The sequence below is a fragment of the Empidonax traillii genome, unplaced genomic scaffold, assembly GCF_003031625.1.
Source record: "Empidonax traillii isolate 1590-97213 ecotype Southwest subspecies unplaced genomic scaffold, ASM303162v1 scaffold571:size529327, whole genome shotgun sequence".
NCBI classification, from domain to species: domain Eukaryota; kingdom Metazoa; phylum Chordata; class Aves; order Passeriformes; family Tyrannidae; genus Empidonax; species Empidonax traillii.
Genome location: NW_020955764.1, coordinates 417,643 through 441,686, shown reverse-complemented (window position 1 = coordinate 441,686; position 24,044 = coordinate 417,643). Strand labels below are relative to the sequence as shown.

The following is a 24,044-nucleotide window of genomic DNA, read 5'->3' as shown; positions in this document are numbered from 1 at the left end:
AATGCAATGGCATTGCCAAACTGTCTCGGTTTTCCCCGTGTGCTGCATCCTGTAACCCCAGCACACACACGTGGGTCACTGCAGTGTTTCAGCAGATTGACACCTGAGCCTTTGAGTTGCTTCTCTCAGTTTCTGCTCTTCGGTGCCACCTGCACTGATGGAGCAGCTGCTCTTTCTACACATAATAAGCTTATTTCTACTCCCACAGCCTCATTCAAAACTCATCTTGCTAATCTTTTGCTTGCTGATCCCTGCACCTCTGATAGCTGAGCTGTTGCCTCTGGAGCTGTATGGAGCAGTTGGAAAGACACTTGGGGGCATCTTTTAAAACATGATCCGTGCTTGGGATATTGCTGAAAGGCAAGAGAGCAGACTGCCATCTGTGCTACATCTGCACTGGTGCTGGCACAAAGCTTCCCCTGCCAAACTGCTCCACTTGATGCAGTGACCTCTGAAGTGGCTGCAGGTTGCTGCAGGCCCTGCCTGGCTGTGGGGATGGATGATAAGGTTGCTGGCACACTCAGCCTGTTTCCCACTGTGTCACGTATCATTCTCATTTCTGGACTGCTGCAGGACTGATCTCTCACGTCTTGTGATAACTGGGTTTGCAATTTGTCCATCTCAGTTTTGGTGATACTGGGGACCGATTAGGAGAGAGCAAAATCAGCGGCAGTACCAGAATTGTGTTGCTGCTGATTTGTTGGAAGTGTAGGTATGGACTGATTTTGATAGGGCAGGGTCATAGATTGCCTGTGCCCTACACAGCAGTTGGTGTAAACTTTGCCCTCCTACTTTCCCATCAAAGGAATCTGCAAAATACCCACAAAGCAGACCTGAGGTAGTCCTACAACAAGTCATGTTTCCTTCTGTATACCATAACGAGAGGTTTAGTGCTCAAAAATAAGGCTAAATTGAAGGCTGCTTGTTATTAGGTGGGGGAGGAGAAGGAGGTGGTGCTGGGGAAGCAGAGCTGTTCAGCTGCTCCTGCCCCATGGGTTGCACCCCAGGCATGTTTAATGGCCTGGCAGCTGTCTGGGGTAGCAGAGAGAAACATCAGCTACAGTTTGTCCAGCTGTTTCTTCACTCTCTCACGGTGGCAGTTGCCCTCACAATACAGGTTTTATGCTCATGATACATCTTTAGTCCAGGCATAAACCTTTGGTTTAGTCCTTGCTGTGACTGCAGTAATCCCTGCTGGCTCTGTGCCTGGTGACAGATGTTGCTTCCCTCCCTGTCTGGCCTCCAGGGCAGGAGTTCAGCTGTATTTTATGGGGGGTATTTACACTGCAGATGAACACCAGGTACAGTTTACCCATCATCTGTCAGCAGGGCCAGGTTTTGCAGACTAAGCTTGGACATGAACTTCAGCTGCACAAACGAGAGACCATTGCAGCTCAAGTGTGGGGACCTGAGACTCAGTGATCCTTCTGGAGCGAGCAGAGAACACTTCAGCCAACCTTCACCTTCCTGGTGTTACACACTAGACCGCAGGTTTTTTTCTCACCTGCTTCTCTTGACCCTGAATGCTAAAGCAATGTGTCAGAGCTTTTGAGTTGAAATCTCTTTTTTTTTTTTTTGCCAGAGGGGAGCCTGCAGACTGGGTTGCTGCTGGTAAGTGGTGAGCCAGAGCACTGTGTGGCCATGCAGCTGCTCCTGTTGACTTGGAGAACGCCCCGTCCTTGGGAAGCATGTTTGGTGCTCGTCCTAGCCTGGCACTCTGTGAAGTGCTTTTTGCTTTGAGTACAATATCCACTTTAAAACCTTAAACCCACCATTTAGCCTCGATAGCTTTGTTTGCTGCCCCTGAACGCTAACGCTGGGAAATGGTGCTCTGAGGGTACGTTACAGACACGGAGCAAACCTAAGCTAAGTTTAGAGCTTCACAGCTGATGGGTGTTGTGGTTACAAAGGTGGCACCGGACCCTGCAGAGCAGGGAGGATGCGTTTCTCCAGATGCTTTCTATCCCTCTTCGGTTTTGAGTCCCCCCCCCCGGCTGCTGAATGGAGCAGTGACCCAGTAAACCTTTAGCTGCCACTTAGCAGAACAAAGTCACTGTCGCTCAAGTCTCCCTTTCCTCACCCAGGGCTCAGACACAAGAAGGGCTGTGCAGCCCTTCTCTAAAGACAAAGCACTTCTCACGTCTATCAGTGCATTGAAAGCTTTCCCATTCACACTTGTGTTAGCATTCTTATCCTGGCAAGGTTAAAGTTCACCAGTTTCCCAAGAAGTTCCTCCATAGGCTGTTTTCGGCTTAAAATTTCAGAACAATTCTTCTTTAGATGCAGCTGTTGAGCGTTTGTGCCCTTGCAGAGCGGAAGGGAATGCACTGTGCCCGTCCACCCCCCCTGCACTGAGTGTGTCATCTCAGTCTGCAACCCCCTTCCCGAGAGCCATCCAGTCCTATTGCAAAACAAGCGCTGTGTACACAATGTCATTTGTCCCTTTGCACAAGATCTTCCTTTGCAAATATTGATCTGACCGCCACCCAATGGCAACGTGTTTAGAGGCGTCTGGGATTGAACAATCACCAAAATGTGTGCCAGGAGAATTTTCAGCTCCTGACATCAGAGTGCGTTACAAGCTCCCCACGATGAAAACTGAGGTGTGACTTTTTCAGTCGTGCCTTCGCTTCACAAAGTCATTTATTTATTTATTCATTCAAGGGCTGTTTAACAATCCAGATGTGTGATCCCTCCCTCGGGAAATTTAATTCAAGTTTAGGCTGGAACGTCTTCAGCTGTTACTGTTGAATCCATTTACCCTCAGGCAGGGGCTGCGGCAAATGCCCCAATTGCAGTCAGAGAAAGTTCAAGTCAAAGCCCCACTGATGCAGCTGTAGTTCATTCAGTATTACACCCATTAACACACGCGTTATTTCTCTTTATGGCTGCCTTGATTTGGGGGTTTAGCTGAATCCCGGTAAGGCCACCAAAGCTGGGATATATGTGCTGGTTTGTTTTTTCGAATCTGTTCAACACTGGCTCTTTTAGATCTGGTAAATAAAATTCCTCCTCACTTCAAAGATCCTGAGATACCTTAGGATTTCTGTTCCCGATTCACCCGCACCCCCCAGTTGTTTCTGAACCCTCTTTATCCTCAAGGTGACGTGGGCAACCCCTGGCTATAAACTGGTACCTATGTTCGACGTCGTGTTCTGTCCACCTGGTGGGTTCAGAGGATTTTGTCTTTCCCCTTAGAAATTTCAGGGATGTCAAGTCTGATTTCTGCCGATTTTGCTGGGGGGTCTCAGTGATTTCTGTTAGAGTTTTACATCTAAAAGCAAGATTTAGTCCGTGCTTTCAGTCAGAATAGAACATCACAGTAACTCTGCCTTTGGGACCCGAGCCATGAGGCACTGATGGGCTGTAAATGTTCTCCTAACGGTGCCCCCGCAGCTTTGTGCCAGATCAGGTGTCAGCCGTCCTTTAGCAGCTGGTGGAAGGACAAGTTGAGCACTGTACCATGTGTGCTGGCTAATTTGATGGAAATATGATTATCCAGCCATTCTAGAAACAGATCAAATTTGCACTCTGCGGGATCCAGGAGTGCACAAATCTGGAGATAACGGTGGCTCCGAGCTTCCCTCATCCAGAATGAGCTGGCTGCTGAAATTAGGTAATTGCTAACAAAGAACAGATAATGGCTGTGGGTTTGACTAGGAGTTCTTTGCTTCCTCTGCTTTCTCTCAGTGGATGGGGCATTGTCATTTTGTTGATAACCTACTCATAGGCAGGACACTAATTCCTGTTCCTCTTCCAAGATCTAATTTCTCCACACAAGTATCCTTCCCCCTAGGAAACCCAGTCCATCAGCCCTTGCAGCCCCTTAGCAGCCATTTACTTTCAGAAGCCCAGTGTCCCTCAGCATCACAACTTTGTCTCCTCCTCTCCCTGGGGAGCAAACCCTACTATTCTGTCTCCTTTACCCTCAGCTCCAGTGAGTGTGCCCAACACATCACAGCTGCACTGCAGAAACACTGGTGAGGGGTACTGGCATTCATTTAGGAAGCTGAAGGGTACTGACTGATCCTAATGCTGCTTTTAGTTTGGTTTTTTTTTAACTTTCCTGTAAGGACTTGGCCACTTGGTTGTGCCCATTACCCATGGCAGCAAGGAGACGTGGATCTTTGGGTGAAGATCAAGCTGAGGGGATCCTCCTGCTCTCCTTGCTCACCAGCTCTGAGTGTAGTGTCTCTTTGAGGGCATGGGAAGTGCTGATAGCTTTGTGGCTGCCAACTGCTCTAGCCTTCAATGCCCCAGCCCTGCAAGCTGGAGAACAGGAAAGCCAGGGAAAAGAGATGGTGTTGAGCAGCCAAGGCCGCTTTTCAGGCCTTCACAGTTTGCCTTGTGCTGTGCAGAGTTGCTGCTGCTCCACACAGAAGGTTAACAGTGACTCTCCAGTGCAGCAGACTCTTTGTGTAGCAGCGATGTAGAGCCCCCTGGGCTCTCTGATCCTGCACAGTTAAGCCACATTGCAGTGGTACTGTCAAAAGGTGACATAGTACCAGGTGTGTAAATTACCCACCACTGTTCAGGTGAGATGTTTCTTAATGCCCAACCAAGCTCCTATTAGCCACCACCTGAAGCCTGGCTTGTAATGCACCTCCTCTTGGCACCCATGTGCTTCCACTTACACTGCATGCAGCAATCAGTGAGGTATGAGCTGCAACTGCAGCTGCTCCCTCCTCTGGAAGGGAGACTCAGACCTTGAATGCACCTCTTGAGAAAGCAAGATGAGAAGGAATCCAAGGTAAGAGTTGCTACTTTTTGTGTCTTATGTACTTACATTGTGATTATATTATACATATGTACTCATGTACGTGATCTGTGAGCACTGTGGCTGATGGATGCTGGGGATATTCCCACTGCAGAGCTTGAGCCAAGGGGCCTTGGGGTGGTGACAAACACTCCAAACCATGACCAGTCACTGTGCTCCTGTTGCTGACTGCTCCCCTGGGAAGGGATGATTCCTTCCTTTTAGTTGCCAGAAATGCTGGAAGTTGGATGGCTGTCCAGACCTGTGAGCTTGGCAGGAGGCCCTTTCTTTGTGGCTGAGCACTGACTCTGTTGGCTGTCCTAGAGCTGGAGCTCTTGGATCTCTGTTTCTTGTCTGATATTACTTTGTTGCCACTGGCTTGTGGGCTCTTAGTGCCATGGGCAGCAGCTGAAATGTGTCCTGTGCAGAGATGGGCCTCACACTGCACTGCCAGACGTGTCCTAATTACTTGTGGTTGGCACTGGTTAAGTGTTATTTTGCATGGAATTTCCTGTTCTTCTCATTCATTGACAGTAATGTGGTAAAAGAGAGCAATACATGTGTCTGAGCGTGGTTTAAGGTACTGTTGGGTTGAACTGCCCACTTGAGTCTTTGCACTGTTGTTATGGTTTAAGGAATAATAGAACAGATTACCACTACACTTTTTTGTGTCACTCTCACGAGCATGTTCCTCAAATCCAAAGTCCATCGAATTATCCATATTTAATGGATGGATGATGCTTATTTCTTACAGCCCAGTCAAGATTTCTAGGGTTAACAAACCGAAGTCCTGCAGTGCCAAGCCATGAACAGCTCACTAACTTGCTTGTAGCTTCTCTTTGATTAGTTTGTCTGTCTGTACATGCTGGTCACAGGCTGTAGGTAATTCACATGGCAAACGAACCTTTGCCACTTTTTTGTCCTTTGTGCTGCTTGACACCTCCTTGCCAAAAAATGGTGGTCAAAAGGAAAGTGGAGACCTACCTGAAGTGTTTGTCCAAAGAGAGTTTTAACAAAAAATGTTGGAATTCGGTATAAGAATGCCTCCCACTCGAGAGGGCTCGTTTCAGTTTCCCATCTTAGCTGAAAATTAAATGATAACTGGATTGTGTTTGTTTTGTTGCCTAAATTTTACCAAACTGGAGAGGAAATGTTAATAAGGCGATACTATTATGGTATTAACCTACAGTTGACCTTCCTGCATTTCCTACTGGTGGGGGTGGGTGGATGACACCTCAAATGTGGGTGTACTCAGAGGGTGTGGGTAGTTCTTGGTATCTCTGTTCTGTTTGTGACAAGTGCTGCCACACTGATAGGGCAAACAGAAGAATTTGGGGTGATAAGTAGCTACCAGGCTGTATCTCCACGAGGAGAGGATTCATGATTAAACATTGCTGCTGTGGTTTTTTTGTTTCCTGAACAGTCTGGAGTCAGCACGTGGCACCCAAATGCTATGGCACTGGGTAGATTTTGACACACCTGTAGCCTCTTGCCTTTCAACAGTATTTATTTGACAGAAGAAGAGAGAGGTAGAAAGGAAAAGAGTTTCCTGACCTTAACAGCAAAAATAGGGAATGATTTGATGGGCTAGAAACAGCAGTCACTGCTCCACTGTCAGTCTGTTGGTGAGGTGGACCACGTGGTACATGGAAGCAAAGATAATCTGTAATAGGATTTCAGGGTAATCAGGACTGGGCACTGCAGGGTCTTGTGTGAGGTTGTCTGGGCCCCCAGAGAGGTGAGGAATCCTTGCACAATCCACGTCTCACACAGAATTAGAGGAGGTGCATCTCAGTAGTTTATTCTTTTCTGCTTAATTAAGATAACCTGCAAAATACCTACCTAAGATAATCTGCAAAATATCTACCTAAACTTACTTGTTGCTTTACTGCAGTTCTCTTTTGAGTGTTCAGGGAGTAAATACATAAAATCTGCCATGCTTTAGGTCTCCTCTCCTGCTGCAGCTATGGAGTGATGCTGCAGTTATCTGTCAGCCCCTCCTGGCAGTGCCCTGGCCAAGCTGAAGGTTGTTGTGCACCTTCAGTCACTGGGCAGTTCAGCCAGCGCTGTCATTACCTCCTCAGCCTGGGCAAGCACTGCTGTTCCAACACTGCTGCCTGAAATGCCATTCCAGCTCCTCCTGTGCCTTCCAGCCTGTGCTGGTGCCAGGTCCTGGGAGCCCTTCAGCACTGCTCTGGACGTGCTGCATAATAACTTTGGGAAGTGTGGCGAGGACAAGTGCAAAGGACTCGTAGGGAGCTGAAGAAAGGGCCTGCAGCAACTGCTATTCCATTCTTGAAGGAAGAATTAGGATAAGGTACTGCGAGTGCCTCTGACCTTCACTGTGCTTCATCTAAGGAATAACTGCATTGATCATTACAGCTTTTTTCTTTTGTCTGAATTTCTCTTTTTCTTTCCTGCTGTGTCTTAGCTTACAGTTCCTCTCTGCTCCGTGCCTTTTGGGTAGCAATTTGATTAATTTTCATTGTCTTGGTGCAGTTTTAAGACCTGAAACCTTGGCAGAGAGGGTCGTTCTGCCCCCAGAAACAGTTCACTCTGATTCAGATTAAATCAATGACTTTTATTTTTTCTTTTTAACTATCTTGAAATACTGAAAAGGGAAGAGTGACAGAAACCATCCATCAATCCCTCGGTAAGCACGGTGACATTCTTAAATACTGAACTAGAAAGACTGATAGAGCTGAAATCTGTGAAATACCTGCACATTGTGATTTCTGGCAAGAGGGATGGTTGGAGAACAAAGTGCCTGGCAAGGAGCCAGGATGTGACTGTGCCAGCAATCCCAGGGGTGCAGAGGCTGGAGAGAGCAGTAGGAGACAAAGAAGCCTTTGAGCAGGAGAGGAGAGGCTGAGCCAGGTGGAAGGGAGGATGCCCTGATGACACTGGGATGCAGATTGTGTGAGGGGGTAACTGGCAATCCTCTGGTGCTCAGAGGGGGGTCGGGGCAGTGCAGCACTGCTGGAAGTTTGGCTTATCTGTTGTTTGTGTTGTTGGGGTTTTAAACTTGAAAATCTCAGAGAGGGGTTAGGGAAACCCTCAACCAAGGCCTTGGGCTTATCATCTGTCCAGAATGCAGAGCAAATCAGAGCCATGGGGAGTGTGGATTTCACTGTGTTAGGAGATGGTCGTGATGGGGGAGTGCCTGAAGTTGCGTCTGTCACACAGATGTGTCTCTGTCCTTCAGGTGCTCCTCTCTAGCTGCATTCACTGATTTTCTTGTGGCCATCAGTGACCCTGATGAAGAAGTCAGTGCTCTGTCAAAAATGCCAGCACGTGGCAGGGAGAGAAGGGGATCCGTGGCTGCTGTGACCATGGGGGTGGCTCGCAGGCTGGCTGGGGACAGTCCTCCATCCTGCAGAGACTGCACTTGCCTCCATCACCTTTTTCCTTTCGTGCAGTGAAGGTGTGAGCAGGATTTTCCTCCCAGGCTGGCTGAGGTGTGTGACACTGCTGGCAGGACAGTGTGCTGAGGGGGGCAGAACCGGGCTAAGGAAAGCGAGTCCTGATCTCTCAGGGCTGAAGATGGATTTTGCAGACAGTGTTGGCCAGGAGATGCTGGAATGGGGTAGGAGCAAGGAAGAGGAGAGCACGGTCAGTTGGTTATTTCCTGACTGGTAGTTGTAGAAAACAGTATTATGGGATGCCCTTGGTCAGCTGAAGCAGACCTTGTGTGCAGGGTGTTTTCAGTACTACAATATTTTTAAAGTCTGAGGGCTGGGCCTTCTTTTCATCAAAGCTTTTCAAGATAAGAGCCTGGCACGAAGCCTCGCTGCCCGTTCCTTTCTGCTGTCCACCAGCCATCCTCGTTTTCTTCAATGACCACTACAACGTCTCCTTCACTGATGTCCAGTTCATCTGTGTTCTGAAAGGAGACAGGGAAAACAAACCTGGTTACCCTGAGAGCACAGGAGGGCCCAAGCAGGTATGTGGTGGGATCTCTTTAATCCTGCCCTTCATCAACAGTCTGCTAGTGTCCTTCTGCTTGGAGTGAGCCTGAAATACCAGACAGTGAGGAATTAAGCATTTTGGCTGTTCCCTTAAGCTCTTCACACTTGCCCAGCCTCCATGGGGTTATGCAACTTGGCAACACTGGGGAAGGCCAGAAGGGGTTAAACACAACCATCCTAAACCAGCTAACCGTGACCTGCGTAGTCTGCAGGTGTTGCTAAATAAAACAGAGCACAGCTTAATTCCCGAGGGAGATAACAGTGTCTCTGTTAATCCATGCCTTAAATAGGTCTCCCGGTTTTTTTAGACGGGAGCAGCAGTGACCAGTGGAGACACAGCGACTCTTCCCACCAGCGGTGACTTTCAGCCCCACGCAAATGCAGAGGCTGCAAGAAAAGCTCTCCCTGAGCTCCCAGGCAGCCCATCAGTCCCTGCTGTCCTGTTTTCCATAGGAAACCACTTTGCTGCCTGCAGTGTAGCAAAATAGAAAGCAGGGTAAGAGAGGCTTCCAGAGATGTTTGACGTGTCAGCTAAAACTAAAATTTAATGTACCTGAGTGGGTAAGAATGGACTCCAAAGATGAGAGGTTTCAATGTACAATATACTAAAGGTAGTAACAGGCTCTTTTCTCAGCAGGGAAAATCCGTGTGTGTCACAGTTTTAAGGAAACTCTCAGAGTAAGGATCTCACAAAGTTATCTCCTCAGGGGAACTGCCTTTGACAGTGAGGTACTTTCAGCTGTTCTTGGATGAAATTCCAGTAAATAATAAAAGAGTGTTTAAAACAAAGCAAAGAAAAATATAATCTAATAAAAGGAGTTGGAATACTGCTGTACCTAAGAGAAAGTGCTCCTTTTGAGCCCTTTCTCTGTTTTTGTTATGTATCTGGCTCTCTATTTCGTATAAGACCTTCTGGATGCTGTTCCTTCTGTTAATCTGAAGCTAATAAAGGGAACCCTTAAACTGGCAGGTAAAGCAGCAGGCTGGAGTCCAGGTTCTGAATTAGTAAATACAGTGGTCTATTCACCTCTTACTGAAGGTGCTGTGCCTAGTTAGGAGTGAGGTCAGTGAGAGTTCAATATCCCAGTAAAGGATGCAGGTTGCTCTTTGTAACAATCCTTTGATAGATGAACCAGAATCCACTGTGATTCTGCAACTTGCAACATGGGGGTGTAGGAAAAGTGTGTCACTTGTAGGGATTCAGCCCTCTCCTGCATGGAGAGCCAGTGGAGCAGGACAAGCCGTGGCTCTAAAGTGACAATAACATCTCCTTCACAGAATTAACACTTTCAAGATGTTTGAACCAGCATATTTTCTTTTTTTTTTTTTTAAATCTGATGCTATGAAATATTTCTTTTGAAGCCTTGTTTTACCTGGGCTGTGTAGTCATAAAGCACTCTGTAGTCCTGTGATGATGTGATCCCAGCCTCTTCATTTACAAAAATGGATGCGTAGACTCCATCTGTTTTCTCTGCTGGGGAAGGGGGGGAAGAAAAAATGAGGAAAAAATACCCACCACAGAAACAAAGAGTTCAGTTGCTTATAAATGCGTGGGATCACATGCAAGACTTCACAAATACAAGGGTTTCTGTTCTCTCTCTGCCTGGAGATGCACATGTTTAGAAAAGCTGCTGTGAACTGTAGGTAAAGCCTTGCCCAGAAACTCTCCCCCCATTGATTAGATGACAATACACCCACTGAACTTGGTGGGAGGTCAGAAAGTGGCTTTAGCCTCATCCAGGTTGGGAAAATATCATCTGATACATTTCTAGGGTTGCAAGGATAACAAGACAACAGTGTAGGTGTTAGATGAGATATTTGCACTCATAAAGCATAAACCTCGTCTGTTAAAAGCTTTATGTGTTCTCTCGGGCTTTTTAGAGGTAGTGTATTCCACACAAGCAGAAAAACTAATATCTAAGTCAGGTGTGCAGTCCCCCCTTGCCCAGATGGAGGTTTGGAAGATTCTGTGGATTATTTGGCGCTTGAAACTGGGAAATTTGTTTAATACACATCCAAGCGAAATTCATTTCCGGAATATTTTGACCACCACCATGTGAATTATCTGCTGTACAACGTGCGCCCCATGTCCAAGCCTGATTTAGCAACATGATCTAAACCAAACACATCTGGTAAACTGATTTCCTGCAGAGTCATACCCAGAGGAGGGGCTGAAGGAGTGGCAATTTCCGTGTGGTTTTTGCTGCTCCCATGCAATAGTCCCGAGAATCTGCAGAACCAAGAGAAGCCAATGACAAAATGAGTGAACAGGCCTGGGGATGAGCATTCCTTCATCTCAGCTCTCTGACTCAGCCTTTCCTCCATCTGCTTCACACTGAGTAGATGTCACCTCTTCCCATGGCCTTCTATTTTCATTTATGCTGTAGATATATTTATCTGCAGTTAGAAATGTGGGGTTTTTTAAAAGTGCAGCAGAATACTGAACCATCAGCCATCACTAAATTGTGCATAAAATGCAGCAGGACAGTATTTTGTTGTGGATCCAAAGACTCAGAGTGTGAAAATCCGATGATTTCACAATGTTAATGCCACGAGAATTGTCAGTTTTTAAGAGGTTAACGTATCTTTGTGTTTAAGGAAAACTCTGATAGAATTTAAAATACAGAGCTTGTATAACGAGCCTTTCTGAAAACTGCGAGTTTAAGTGAATTTTTATTTTAATCTATCCCTAGTTATTTCCTATATCACAGCTGGGTACTGGAGACTAAGTAAAGTGAGGAAATGGGTTAGGATTCTCAAGCAGAGATGGAAATAGCATTGCATGCTTAAGGCACATTTAAACAGTCTGATTTTTTCAGGTAGTGAACTCTCGATGTGTCTGGAAAATGGATATCCTGCCTCCCCAGCTCCTGAAAAACTCAGGCTGAGTCTCTCTAGGCTCCTCGCCCCTGCAGAGCACAGTTGTGTTCTAAATGGCAATACAGTTGTCTTATGTAACTGCTTGGGATGCAGCACTGAATTCATTATTATAGAAGGTCTGGCTTTCAGCAGAAAAGCAAAGTATTGTGTATTAGCCCTGCTCAGCTCCCTGATCAGCCTGCACCACATTTGAACTGGGAGGTCACAGCCTGCTCCCTGTCTTTGCCACGTCACAAGGCTTGTCACGACAGAAATCTCTCGTGCTTTAACCACGATGCCGTTCCCACTGGGAATCAGCCATCTCAGTAAAAAATACTTAAACCAAGAGATCCACCGTGCTCTTCTGCTGGTGTAGCTACATTAACGTTCCAACATTTACCAGCAGAAATGGATCAGAAAAATAAAAGCCTCTCTAATCACCACAGTTATTATTTTCCCCCCTTGGTCGGGATACAGGGATCAGCTCTTTGTTCTGCTCAGCTGAGCAGCGCAGTAATCCAGGAGGGATTGTCCCAAAGGACAGCCCTCCCCAGCCTTTGCTCCTGGCCACATTCACCTTTGCCTCCCTTGAACAGGGTGGTTTTGTTGCTCTGTGCCCTGAGTCACCGGGAAAGAGGAAACCAGTGACTGCTCTCCACCCCTGGCCAACTAATGGTGTGATGAACTCATCCTGTGTCACTCTTCCCACCAGGCCAAACTACTCTGGCTCGGGTTTTAATGGATTTACTACTTCTGTAAGTTATTTACTGATCCATAGCTGCCTCTTGCTACAGTGAAGGAAGTAACGACTTTCCAGGTGCTGTTTTCTGTCATCATAACCTGCTGTTCACATGAGAAATCCCCGTGCTGGGAACTGCAGTTTCCACTCACCTCTTCATCATCCCACAGGACTGGGTTGGGCTGCTGTTGCGTCTGTTGGGCTCTCTGCTGTAGTAGTTCTCGTAGCCTATGGCATCTGCAACAGGGCAATAAAAACGAGATGTTCAAACAGGCACGCCTGTTTTCTCCCCACCACAACGGCAACCTGGGGCTGCTGGAGCAAACTGCAAATCCACTCTGCAAGTCTCTTTGCCCACCCCTGGAATGTGGCTGGAGCAGCTCGGGGGACACCTGGGGACTTGACAGAAGCCACTGCAGTGAGCGTGAGCAGACACAGCCTTGCTTGGTTTGACTGAGCCGGGCACAGCCGAGGTCCTGCAGCACCATTTAAGAGCTGTGGCCAGCCCGAGATAGGAAGGCAATTTCCTCCATGGCTGTTTCTTCTGTCGTGTTAAAGCTCAGGATCTGAGGGAGCAGAGTGTGACCATTGCGAGCCTCGGAGTGATTTCGTGGTAGAATTGGCTGCAGCATGTTTTGTTTCTCTTTTTCTCAGTGTATGGAGTCAGGCATTTTTGCCAGAGTTGGGGAGATTTCTGAATGTTCCTGCCAGCAGCATTAATGAGCAATTTCCTGCTCTGTGCTTGTGCTTGTGCTTGTGTGTTCCCCTCCCTATCTCCCCCATCTGCCTCCTGAGAGCTGATTTGCTGTTTACTCAGACATATCTGGGGTTTGTTCTCTCAAACGCAGTTATGTTACATTTCCTTTACTCTCCCCTATGGTGTCCTTAAGGGTGAAGTTGAGACCATTTGCAACTGTAACTTTACAGATGGGTTTATTTATTTTTCATCTCAGAGCTCCCCGTGTAGTTGCCTGCAGCTGGTGGCCACTCACTGCCTGCCTGCTCGGTGTCAGTGCCGAACAAACACGAGGGAAGTCTGGGATACTGTTTTATCTCAGACCTGATAGCAGCAAGTTAACAAAGACATTGGACTTGGGCTAAAGTTGTGTTGACATTCTTGCACCGGGTCAGCCAAGATAATAAGCAGAGCAGGCACATACAGCTAATGAGTGGGAAGAATCTCTACAAATAAGACTCACAGTAATTAAGGAGTTTTCTGACCAATTTAAGGGTCTGCTGTTGCCCTTGTAAATTGTTACCGTGGTGCAGTTTCTAGTCTAGAGGGTATTGTAAGATTAGGGGGAAGAAGGGAGCGAGCAACACCATCCAAAAAGGTTTGGTCAGGATGAAGCTCTTCAGCCACACAACACAAAACAACAACACGTGGGTTTCCCGCTGCATTTTGCAAATAATAACACAAATGGGCAGCTCACCATGTGCTGCTGTGCAAACTCATTAGCCAGAGCTGTGGAGATACCAGGATAGTGCTTCCCGAACATGTCACCTTCTAGAAGGTGGCGTAATAAAAACAACAGAAAAGCAGATCAGGTTTTTCTTTGCTTTTCATAAAGCTCTCAGGGGTTTTCCCTTCCTGTTTCTTATTAGAAATGACTCCTGACACAGCCAAGAACTGTTTGCAGAAAATTGCCTAGGAGATTGGAGAATGAGAAATCTCACATAGGAAAAAAAAAAACCAAAAAAACAACTAGCTAAGAATTACAAATTTCTTGGTGTACAGAAGTTGTTTCACACTGTTGCAAGACACGGTTCTCCCTTCTGCCACTGAAAATGTGATTTTCCCTGGGTAGATGCTCCTGTATTGGTGAATTGAAATCCCCCGTGTGAAGAAGAATAAACTGTAGAAGCACAATGGCATCCAGTGCACCAGTTTCAACGTTTTAGTTTAAAAAAAAAAAATCCCCAAATCTCAATTTTTAATCATCATAAGCGTAGTGTCAGGGAGGCCAAGTGAAAACCAAACCGTCACAGGCAGTGCTGAGGGCTCCTGAGGGCAGTTTGTCTTGCAGACACTGGAACTGCAACAGGATCTGTGCACAGACTTCATGGAAGTGGAGGAGGAGATCTTTCCAACTAGACACGTGTCATCGGCTAATGAAGAGATGAAATGGGCATTTTTCTCTCCTTTTAAGGCTGCTGAGTCTTTGTTTACTGCAGCAGCTGCACACAAGTGGAGCAGTTTGGAACTGTCTTGTATTTCTCTTTGAAGTGCATGGGTGTGGTGTGTGTTTGGGGTGTGAAACACGAGATAGGCTCCTTTCCGGGGGTGTGTTTGGAGAACTCCGACCCCGGAGCAGCATGTTTTCATTTTACAATTGCTACTGCCTCTTGCTGGGTCAGTCTCCACCCAGCCCAGGGGTTTTGATCACTGAAGTCAAGGCAAAGGTTGCTTTGGTTAGAATGGACAGTCTGGGAACCTTTCAGCCCTTCCCTGCAGAATTCCAGCACTTCTGTGTGCTGGGACACAGCCACTTCCATTCCCCCACCAGAGGCTTGGCTCCTACAAACAACTTCCTGAGAGGACAGAAGTTGTTATCTCCCATTGGACACGTGGAATAGAAGAGAAATTTGGGTCTTTTCTGTGCTGCAAAGGAGGAGGTGGCACCTCTGTCACGGGGACACCGGGGTGCAGTTACATCATAAGTTGTCTCTGACTTGTCACCGCTGCAGGAGACTGAAGTTGCCATCTCTGCAAAGCAATTTGCCACCTCCTTAGAGGTGTCAGTTCAGCTGTGCTGTGAAATGAGCCTGGTTGCAAAGCCAAAACGACTTTTTTTTTTCTTTTTCTTCTTCTTTGGAGGGTTATTTTTAACCTGGATCGTTAAAACATCCCACTTAGTGCCACACAGGCAGCAGAGGCAGCACAGCGAGGGGGAAGTGAGCCCAGCAAGTGGGAACAAAGAGCCAGAGCAGAAACTCCTCCAGCTGCCTTCACATCCACAGGACACTGCACAACCCCAGCCCGGTGTGGAACTCACCTGACAAGAGCAACGGGAATAATTACCTGGGGGTTGTGTTCCTGTCATTTTGGTCTTGATGAAGTAGTCTATGTCTGACTCCACCACGCAGTTCTCCAGGCTGACCCGAACCTCTTCGTACAGCTGCAAAACAGAATCCAAGATTCTCATTTAACTTTTAACATTTCACACTGAATTAACAATTAATACTCTTCTAACAATTTTCCCCTTAAGAGACACTATATGTGGTATGTGTCGGACCTGGATGATCTTTGGCCTGTCCTCCATACAAACATTCCTGCAAACACACTTGTTTATTTGTGTTCTGGATATTCGCTTAAGAGAGGAGGACAAAAGTCCAGAGCTTTTCAATGCAATAAAGAAATTAATAGCAGGAAACAACCATTCTAATTCACATCTAGTGTATTCTTTGTCTTCCAGTCTTAAGAGACCATGACTGGATGCCTTTTTGAGAGCCACGTCAGAGCCCAAACACACTCGAGTGTTGAGGTTCACCAGGGAAGCAGGGCAGCGATTCTTGCCCTGGACCCAGTGCTGGTGAGGCCACCCCTGGAGTGCCGTGTCCAGTTCTGGGCCCCTCAGTTTGGGAAGGATGTCCGGGGGCTGGAGCAGGTCCAGAAGAAGAGCAACCAGGCTGGGGAAGGGACTGGAGCACAAGTGACTGCTGTGAGGAGAGGCTGAGGGAGCTGGGGGGGCTCAGCCTGGAGAGGAGGAGGCTCAGGGGAGACCTCAGCACTCTCTACAGCTCCCTGACAAGAGAACACGGTCTTAAACTGTGCCAGGGGAGGTTTAGGGTGGATATCAGGAAGAAATTTTTACAGAGAGAGTGCTCAGCCCTTGGAATGGGCTGCCCAGGGAGGGGGTGGATTCCCCATCCCTGGAGGTGTTTAAGGACAGACTGGATGTGGCATCAGTGCCATGGGCTGGGAACCACGGCGGGGTTGGATCCAGGGTTGGACTTGATGACCTCAGATGTCTTTTCCAACCTGGTTGATTCTGTGATTCTATGACAGAGCGTCCTGATAGCTGAGAGGGAGACATGCAGGTGCCACTAAGTGTGGCACAGACTGTATATCTGGTTTATGTCTAGGGAGAGGACAAGCTCCATTGAAAATATTCCCCTGGAGACAGTCAGCAGGTGCAGGGGAGGGCAGGCCAGTGCTGTTGTTGGAGCACTCTGGCTCCTCCTCGTGCTCCCGTGCCCGTGGGTGTCCCTGGCAGGGCCGTACCTCGTCGTCCTTCACGCACTGCAGGGAGAGCTGGTTGCAGTGCACCCACAGCGAGTTCCGCAGGATGGTGATGCGGTCGCACTCCTGCAGCTGGAACACCTGCAGCCAAGGAGGGAGAGGTGACAGAGCCTCGTGTTTATTCAGTTATCTGCACTGCAAACCCTCCTGAAGGCTCCTCTGTCAGCTACTGCAGAAACTGCATCTGCTCGTTCGGGCTCAGGAATTTGTTTTAATTGATTGCACCCAAGTAAGGTTATGTTTGATAGACAGAGATGAAGCAGGGGAGAGGAATCCAGATCTGGATTTGACCTCTACTGCAAGGATTTCAGAGTCAGGGTCCTGTCTGCCTATCACACTGAAATCTTGATGTTTAACAGACCAGTAGAGCACTGGCATGAAAGGGCTGTATTTATGTTAGAGGTAGAGCCACCTCTGCCATCTTTCTAATATGGCAGGAATTAGAAATATCTAATTATCTTTCTAAACTTTTCTCTTTTGAAACTATTTGAGGCTCTCTGGAGTTGCCTCTATGAATTTCTAATGTTATTTTTGTCGTAAAGGGAAGGCATTTTTCATTCCTCAGAGTTTACTCCCTTCCTGCATCTGTCTAATTTTCTCATGTGGTTGCACCTCTTGGGAAGAATGAAGGGGGAATAGAGAGAAGTGTGAACTGAGCTGGGGGAAGAGGTAGATCAACACTTTAAAAACTTCAAAAACAAAAAAAAAACCCTCCCACCCTGATCTCTAAGCTTTTCTGTTAAAAGTAGAACATCAGTTTTTGATTTTCTATGAGGTGTGAAAGGCTCAGATGCTTCCAGCCATCTGTTTCCATCTCCATTTGCAGTAATTATGTCCAGAACACCACAAACATGTACAATATTCAGCAGAACATTGTTGGGTGCACTGCCTGCCATCTATTAACTTACCATCCAAAAAACCCAACCCCCCCAAAAAAAAACCCACTCAAAAAAAAAGCATCTGCTGAGGGAGTAAGCTGGTGTGGGGAGCAGTTTCTGAGAGCAAAAGCTTTATAAAGAGAGAGCCTGCAGGGTGGAGAATGAAGTATCAGTTTTTCTCTTGACAAGCACTTTTAAAAGGTGGCACTAAAGATGCCCTTCCTTTAAGAATGGTTGTTTGGATTAATTAGTGGGCAGGCCACAAGCTCCGTGGGCACATCAGGATTTAGCCACGTGGGACAAAAGAGACTGTGAGGTTTTGGAACGCTTTGCTTGTTGGCCTTTTAAGAAGGAGAAAATATTCATCTTGGGAAAGCGAAGGCTTGGCATGATTTCTGTGGGAATCTCTGTGCCAGCTGTGGACTTTTCAGTCCTCCTAGATAGGGAATATTTAAGAGGAAGCAGAGAATTGGAAAGCCACGTCCTGGCATTTTATTTGATGTGGAGATGAAACCTGCAACAAGTAAACAGCAAAATCAGACTTTAGCAGATGGGCAAAGGTACTTGAAGGATTACTGTGACCAAATGTGTGGCTGATTTGGATGCCAACCAGTTCCTGGAAATTGTTGTGCAAAACTTACTAGCCAAGTGCAAATCTCCTTGCCCATCCTTGGCATAACGTAAATAGAGACTTTTCCACCAGCACCGCCTTTCCTTGGAAAGATTACTCCATGGCAGAGGACAAAGATTCTTGCAGGTAAATATAAAGTGCTATGAAAAAATAAAGATTCTGAGTGGGTTGGGTGTGTACCAGTTCACATATTGCTCCACCTCTCCCACCTCTGCACTTATTCCCCTCCTTTATATTTAGGTAGTTATGCCGACCAGGCAGGGAGAGTGTCAGTGAGACAGCAGCAGCTGTGTCTAAATCAGCTCCAGTTTTTGCAGTAATTTTGCAAAGGAATCTACTGAGCCTCCACATAAAGCAAACAGTAAAACCCTTGGGATGATGTGTCAGGTCTCAGACTGAGATCTGCCAGAGGGATAAAATAAAGAGCTCGCAAACATCTCACTGTAGAAGTCAATGTTTACCTCGCAGGTTTTGATGTGTTCCTGTTCCCACTCTGTCCTGACCTTATCCAGCTGCTCGATGTTCTGTTTGTACACGTTCTCTGTAAATACAGACACACAGAAGAGAAACATAACAGTTGGGGGAAAACAGCCTTTCTCTTTTTCCTGCTATTGAGCCTTTGCTGTTGTTCTTATACATCAGGCCTGTGGTTTGCTTGAGTATCCCCAAAAATGCGTGAGCTTGAAACTGGGGGGGCAAAAGGATCTCTGGGGTTTTTTTCTTTGCAGCTTTATGCTACAGAAAGGATTCTTCTCTGTATGGCTTGCAGATGATTTATAAACTTTACAGTTGGGATGATGCACTTCAGAGATGAAGAGCCTGGACCATGCTCGGGCACTGAGCATCCTTAGGCTCCTTCCATGCCAAGCCAGGCAGATGAGCTGTGTGATTGAATGTAAACTATTCCATGAGCAGGGAGGGACCAGCTTGACCTCCAGCTCAGATGTGTGCTGGCCTGGCCTGGACTCCCAGGGTGTTTGTGGCTGGAGATTGCTCCGTGCTGATGTACATGGGGGTGGTGAATCTGGTTTGGGCTGGCTGGGGGCAATTGGAGTGTCTTCTGTGCTTACAAACTTGCTTCGAGGAGAGCTTTTCTTTCCTGGCTGAAGTCCCTAAAGGAGGTCTTCTATAAATTCTTTACTGGAAGCAGGACACTTGCGTTTCCACAAAGGTTAGAGAAAGCAGATGGCTGTCAGCTTGCTGTTCCTTAGAGGTTTTTTCATTAATCTTTGGGTGAGTGACTTTGGGAACCTTGACTTCAAAAGGAGACAGCCTGGGTGATTGGGATGCTGCTCTATCAAAACCCTGTGCTGGGAGATCTCTGCTGGGAAGAATCATAATGTTCAGTTGCAAGTAGAGCATCACCTGCTTCGTTTGCTGCGTCTCTGCATTGCTTGGCTTTGTTCTGACTCTGAAACAGGAAAAGAAACGCCCCAAATTAATTTCTGGCAGTATTTTTTGCTTCAGCCCCCTTTTTTTTTTTTTCCTTTTTTCTTTTTCTTTTTTTTTTTTTTTTTTTTTTTTTTTTTTTTTTTTTTTTTTTTTTTTTTTTTTTTTTTTTTTTTCTGCCTGCTCTCTTGTCCCTTCTAGGGGAAAAGCTCTAACTTGCAAACACTTGCTGGCTCTCCTGCCTTTCTGCCTGGTTCTGTTGAACATGTGCTATGGAGAAGAAGGGACCAGGATTTTCCAGCTGCAGCCATAGCTCCCCTGACTTCAAGGAAAATCTTTCCATTCAGACATCCCTGCCACAGGAGCTCAGAGCCAGCATGATCCAGCCTGAAGCTGTGTCTGCTGGCTGAGTTGTTTCTTCCCAACTGTTTGATCTGCTTTTCTAATAGATATTTATAAGCAGAAATAAATGGCAGTTAAAATTCTTCGTCTTTCAAGCTCCTCATGTAATACACAGATGAAAAGAACACAGCTTCTAAAATACTTTGCAAATGCCAGATTATTTCCCATAACAACTCAGAAGCCTAAAAGCAAAATTCACTCTAAGTAGAACTTTTCCTTTTTAAAAACCTGCAGCTTTTAACAAAGGAAAATGCAGCCATTATTGACAGCTCGTTACTGCCGGGTCTTCCTGCCCAGGGGTGATGACAGCACGTTCATTCACAGCTCTAAACATCAGTGAAATACATTCTTCCACTCTGCCCTTGAAGACAAGGCTCAGGTAGGGCTCCCTACGCCCACATTCCTCATCCCAACTGCTTGGAAAACGTGCTGTAAGCTGGGAACAGAAGCTTTGTTCTCCCTTGCTTCCTGCCCCAAACTCTTTGTGAATGCTGAGCTGCCACTGGAGCTGCTGAGTGTCCTGGTGTAGCTGCAGCAGAGCCAGGATTCCATCCCCTCTTTGCAGCTTAAATGGAGGGGTTCGCTCATCAAAGATCAGCGAACGCTGGAAATAAAATGTAAAGTTCTGATGCCTTTTTTAGAGTCTCCACCCACCCCGCTCCTAGAGATGATTTTTTGATCCTTTTTGCTTACACTGCACTGATTTTTATCGAGCCAAAGGGAGTTCATTTATTTTGTTTTCTCCATCTGTTCCGCTGTAAAATGTTCCCATTAAAAGTTAGTGAATTGTCAGCTACAAGTATCGAGATGGTGCAACGAAGGACTGCAGTGCCTTAATTTCCAACGATTTATTTTTGAGTCTGTAAATTTAGCTGAAATTAAACTAACCATAAGGAGAAAAATGTTGAGGCAAAATATGCATTTTAATGTAAGATTCTATGCCTACTAAGTGTAGGAGACCAAAAAGCAAAACTAAATGCGTGACATACTTCTGACTTGTCTCTTTTTTTTTTTTTTTTTTATTTTGATGAATAATTTCAGAGAAAAATCCCATTCAGTTTCCTTTTCAGCGTTCATAGAGCACTTGGATCATAGCCTGGGATAAATTAATTAGATAACTTCGTTCTTTCCCAGGGGATCCCAAGGGGTTAATTAGAAGAGAAAACAGCCCCTGGCATCCTGCAGAACGGGTTGGCTGATGGTATTCTCTTGTACCTTGGAAAGGTAACCCCCCCAGTTTTCTCTCTAAATATCACCTGAGGTACCTTTTCTGTTTGCTTTTGGTTGCCTGAAGCGCTGGTGCGTTCAAAGGACTGCTCCGCCTCGTCCGCCTCCCTGCACTTCTGCTCGTAGGTCTTCTTGGACTGGATGGAAATGAAACCAAAGTGAGGGACCACGGCTGGGCTCTCCCCACTGTGATGTTCCAGGCAATGCCTGTTTTGCAGCCCAGGGGAGCAAATCAGTGCCCAGGTTCAGGCAACAGAAAAAACTCCCAGTGATGCCATAAGGAGATAGAAAAGTAGAACTGAAAACTTGGGGTGAGGGGCCGAGAGCATCAATTGTGTTTTTTTTTCACAGCCCTGAGCTCATCTGCTTTGTGCAACTGCAGCTCCCTCCAGGGGTGGTCAGGAATGCAGCTCTGCCACCATCGGGGCATCAGGTCCAAGCATCAGTTTTCTCTGCATAGAGACAGAACTGGGAGCCCACGTTCCCAGGGGGCCCGTGGGGTGGGGCTGACATTGCTGCGCTGTGACACGGAGCATCAGGTGGCCAAAGTCAGTCAGCTCCTTGCCCGCTGCTCCAGGCTGTGAGGCAGAGCCAGCACCCCAATGACAACAGTCTCGGTGCAGTTCTCACAAGCAAGAGAAATCCTTATTTGCACCAAAAGATCTCTGTGTCTCAGAGATTCACCTGAAACAACCACATGTCAATAAAAGCTGTTAGTACAGTACCAGCTGTAGCACTGACAGGTCTGCAGCTACTCTCCTTTAGAGGCAGTTGCCCACTGGAAACCAAAACCAGCTGCCTACAGTTCTTGTACCTGCATGCTTTCCAGCTGGAGAGGATTCCTCCTGCTTGTGAGATTCCCTCACCATTTTTAAAGTTGTATTTACACAAACTGAAAACTTACCATTCACTCCTGTAAGTACTCTTGCCTACAAAGAATGAAACCCTGTTTGACCTGGGGCATCATTCATCCCATCCATGAACCTTCTGGAAACTCTTGAGTGGATGCAGCAGGGAAAATCAGCTTTCTGCTCACAGCAAGAATCACATCCTCTCTCTCTCACACACAATACAACTCAAACAGCCTCAGCCTTTCTTTAAATATAGGTACTTGTGGCACAGATTATCCTGGAGCCAGTTTGCATCAGGAAACCTGCACAAGCCCTCCTTGCTCACCTCCATTGTTTTCTTGTAATGGGACAGTTTGCTCTTCTGCAGGCGCTCCATCACAGACTCGTACTGCAAGAAACACACACAAGTCACCATTTCTTGCTTTGTACTTCTTGCTTCCCTTTCCAGGGACAGGATTGGGAAAGCCATTGTCAGGGCCTCTCTCTGAGACACCTGTCTGGGGGGGAAAATTACTTCACTCTGCTTTTGTAAATGGCAGGTTTCTAAAGTGATGCAGAGAGCATCAAAGTGCCAGGTAAAAAAATAATCCAAGATCATTCTGCTTCAGTGGTTTCCATTAATAGCAGAGAGGGTGTAGATCTTCATTTTCTTCCTCCTTTTTTTTTTTTTACCTTAAGGAGATGAAATAGTGTAACACCCAGTCACGGTGCCTGTGGGCTCTGCCAGCAGAGCTCCCTTGCTGGTGCCAGAGCTTGATCCTTCATCTCTGCACACCAAACCACTGTGTCACCCACATGAGCGCAGGTACTTGGCCATTTTAAACACAAACAATTCCTGGGTTTATATTCCGTTGCCTCTGGCAAATTTAGGCTCAGTGCAGTTTGATTTCCATGCTGTCATCTGGTCAGTGTTGGAAGGACAGAGCTGGATTCTCTTTCATGGCTTTAGTTGTGATGTGCCCAGTGACTCCTACTTGGGTTTCCTCAGTGGGATTTTTGCTCCTTTAATTTTTGTGTTCTGCTCAAGCAAAACTCTCTCCAGGGCTACCCAGAGAGAGTCCTGGTTTCATCCTGGGCACCATCCTGAGAGCAGCTACAGTAAAACACAACTCACAGCCTTTTGGGAGGTTACCAAAAACGCTGACACCACGCAGCATATCTAATGCTGGCTCCCTCACAGCCACATGCTAGACAGAGAAAAAAGCTTGTCTAAGGTTCCAAAGCAGTTTTTCGTTGTTTTCCAGGCCCCTCTCACTGTTCCCAGTTGAGTGACAGGCTTGCTGTTCTCAATAGGAGAAACGGCCCCCCTGCACATCCCAGTGGCCAAGGGAGGGAGGATGCAAACACCCACGGACCTGCCCTCTTTGTGTGCCCCGGGTGCCTCATCAGATGCTGCACCCCTCAAATCTCAGTAACACTGCTGGTTTCTCCTACTCTCACACTCAGAGTTCTCTGCTATTGCAAGTTCCTGTGTCAGGGACTTGTAGACACAAGATTTTTGTGGCATCAGATACTGGTCATATGCATTTTCAGCAAAGAACTGAATATTTCATTTTACTCCTCCATCTCTCGGTGTTGTCAGGGTTAAGTGACTGTCCCATCTTTGTCTTCAACCCCACAGAACCACAGAAGGTGTGAGAGTGACCACTGTTGTCTCTACTGAGAACTGTTTTTCAAAGGACTTAAACCTTGATAAGATCACAGGGGGTGAAATGGCCTTAAACACACTCAGATTTTTATTAGATGACATCAACTAGATGCTACTTATTCCATGTATTTGTAATTCAGCATATACTGGTGCTGCAATACCCATTTGCTTTTCTGTTTTTAAATGTTTGTGTTAGAGATCATGCAGGATCATAGCAAAGAAACCCATTAGCAAGGGTATAAAAAAGAGAAAAGGAAGGATTAAGTTCTTACAGGAATAGCAATAACAGTATCTGCAGTTACACCAGAGAGAGTAAAAGGGACTAAAGCCTCTGGCTCCTGCATTCAGAGCACTACTTGATTTCCAGCTGGGATCAGAAAGATGTTTTTGTTCCACAGTTTGGTCTACAGAGTGAGCAGGGCACACTGGGAATGCTTTATCATCTTCTGCAGA

General features: G+C 46.6%; 1 protein-coding gene across 2 annotated transcripts in view; it reads right to left on the bottom strand.

The window, feature by feature from the left end:
* Window positions 1-6,642: 6,642 nt before the first annotated feature.
* The window catches only part of PSTPIP1 (proline-serine-threonine phosphatase interacting protein 1), a 46,556-nt gene continuing 29,154 nt past the window's right edge, over window positions 6,643-24,044 (bottom strand). The window contains exons 6-15 of one of the 2 annotated variants that reach the window (XM_027897961.1): window positions 22,269-22,331; window positions 21,131-21,229; window positions 19,440-19,485; window positions 18,536-18,615; window positions 16,548-16,646; window positions 15,345-15,441; window positions 12,475-12,559; window positions 10,884-10,954; window positions 10,098-10,198; window positions 6,643-8,639 (exon numbers count right to left, since the gene is read on the bottom strand). In XM_027897961.1, the coding sequence (XP_027753762.1) occupies window positions 8,508-8,639; window positions 10,098-10,198; window positions 10,884-10,954; window positions 12,475-12,559; window positions 15,345-15,441; window positions 16,548-16,646; window positions 18,536-18,615; window positions 19,440-19,485; window positions 21,131-21,229; window positions 22,269-22,331 (873 nt within the window). In that variant the 3' untranslated portion in view covers window positions 6,643-8,507. The remainder of the gene's footprint in view (window positions 8,640-10,097; window positions 10,199-10,883; window positions 10,955-12,474; window positions 12,560-15,344; window positions 15,442-16,547; window positions 16,647-18,535; window positions 18,616-19,439; window positions 19,486-21,130; window positions 21,230-22,268; window positions 22,332-24,044) is intronic. The other variant, XM_027897962.1, reaches the window with a different exon arrangement.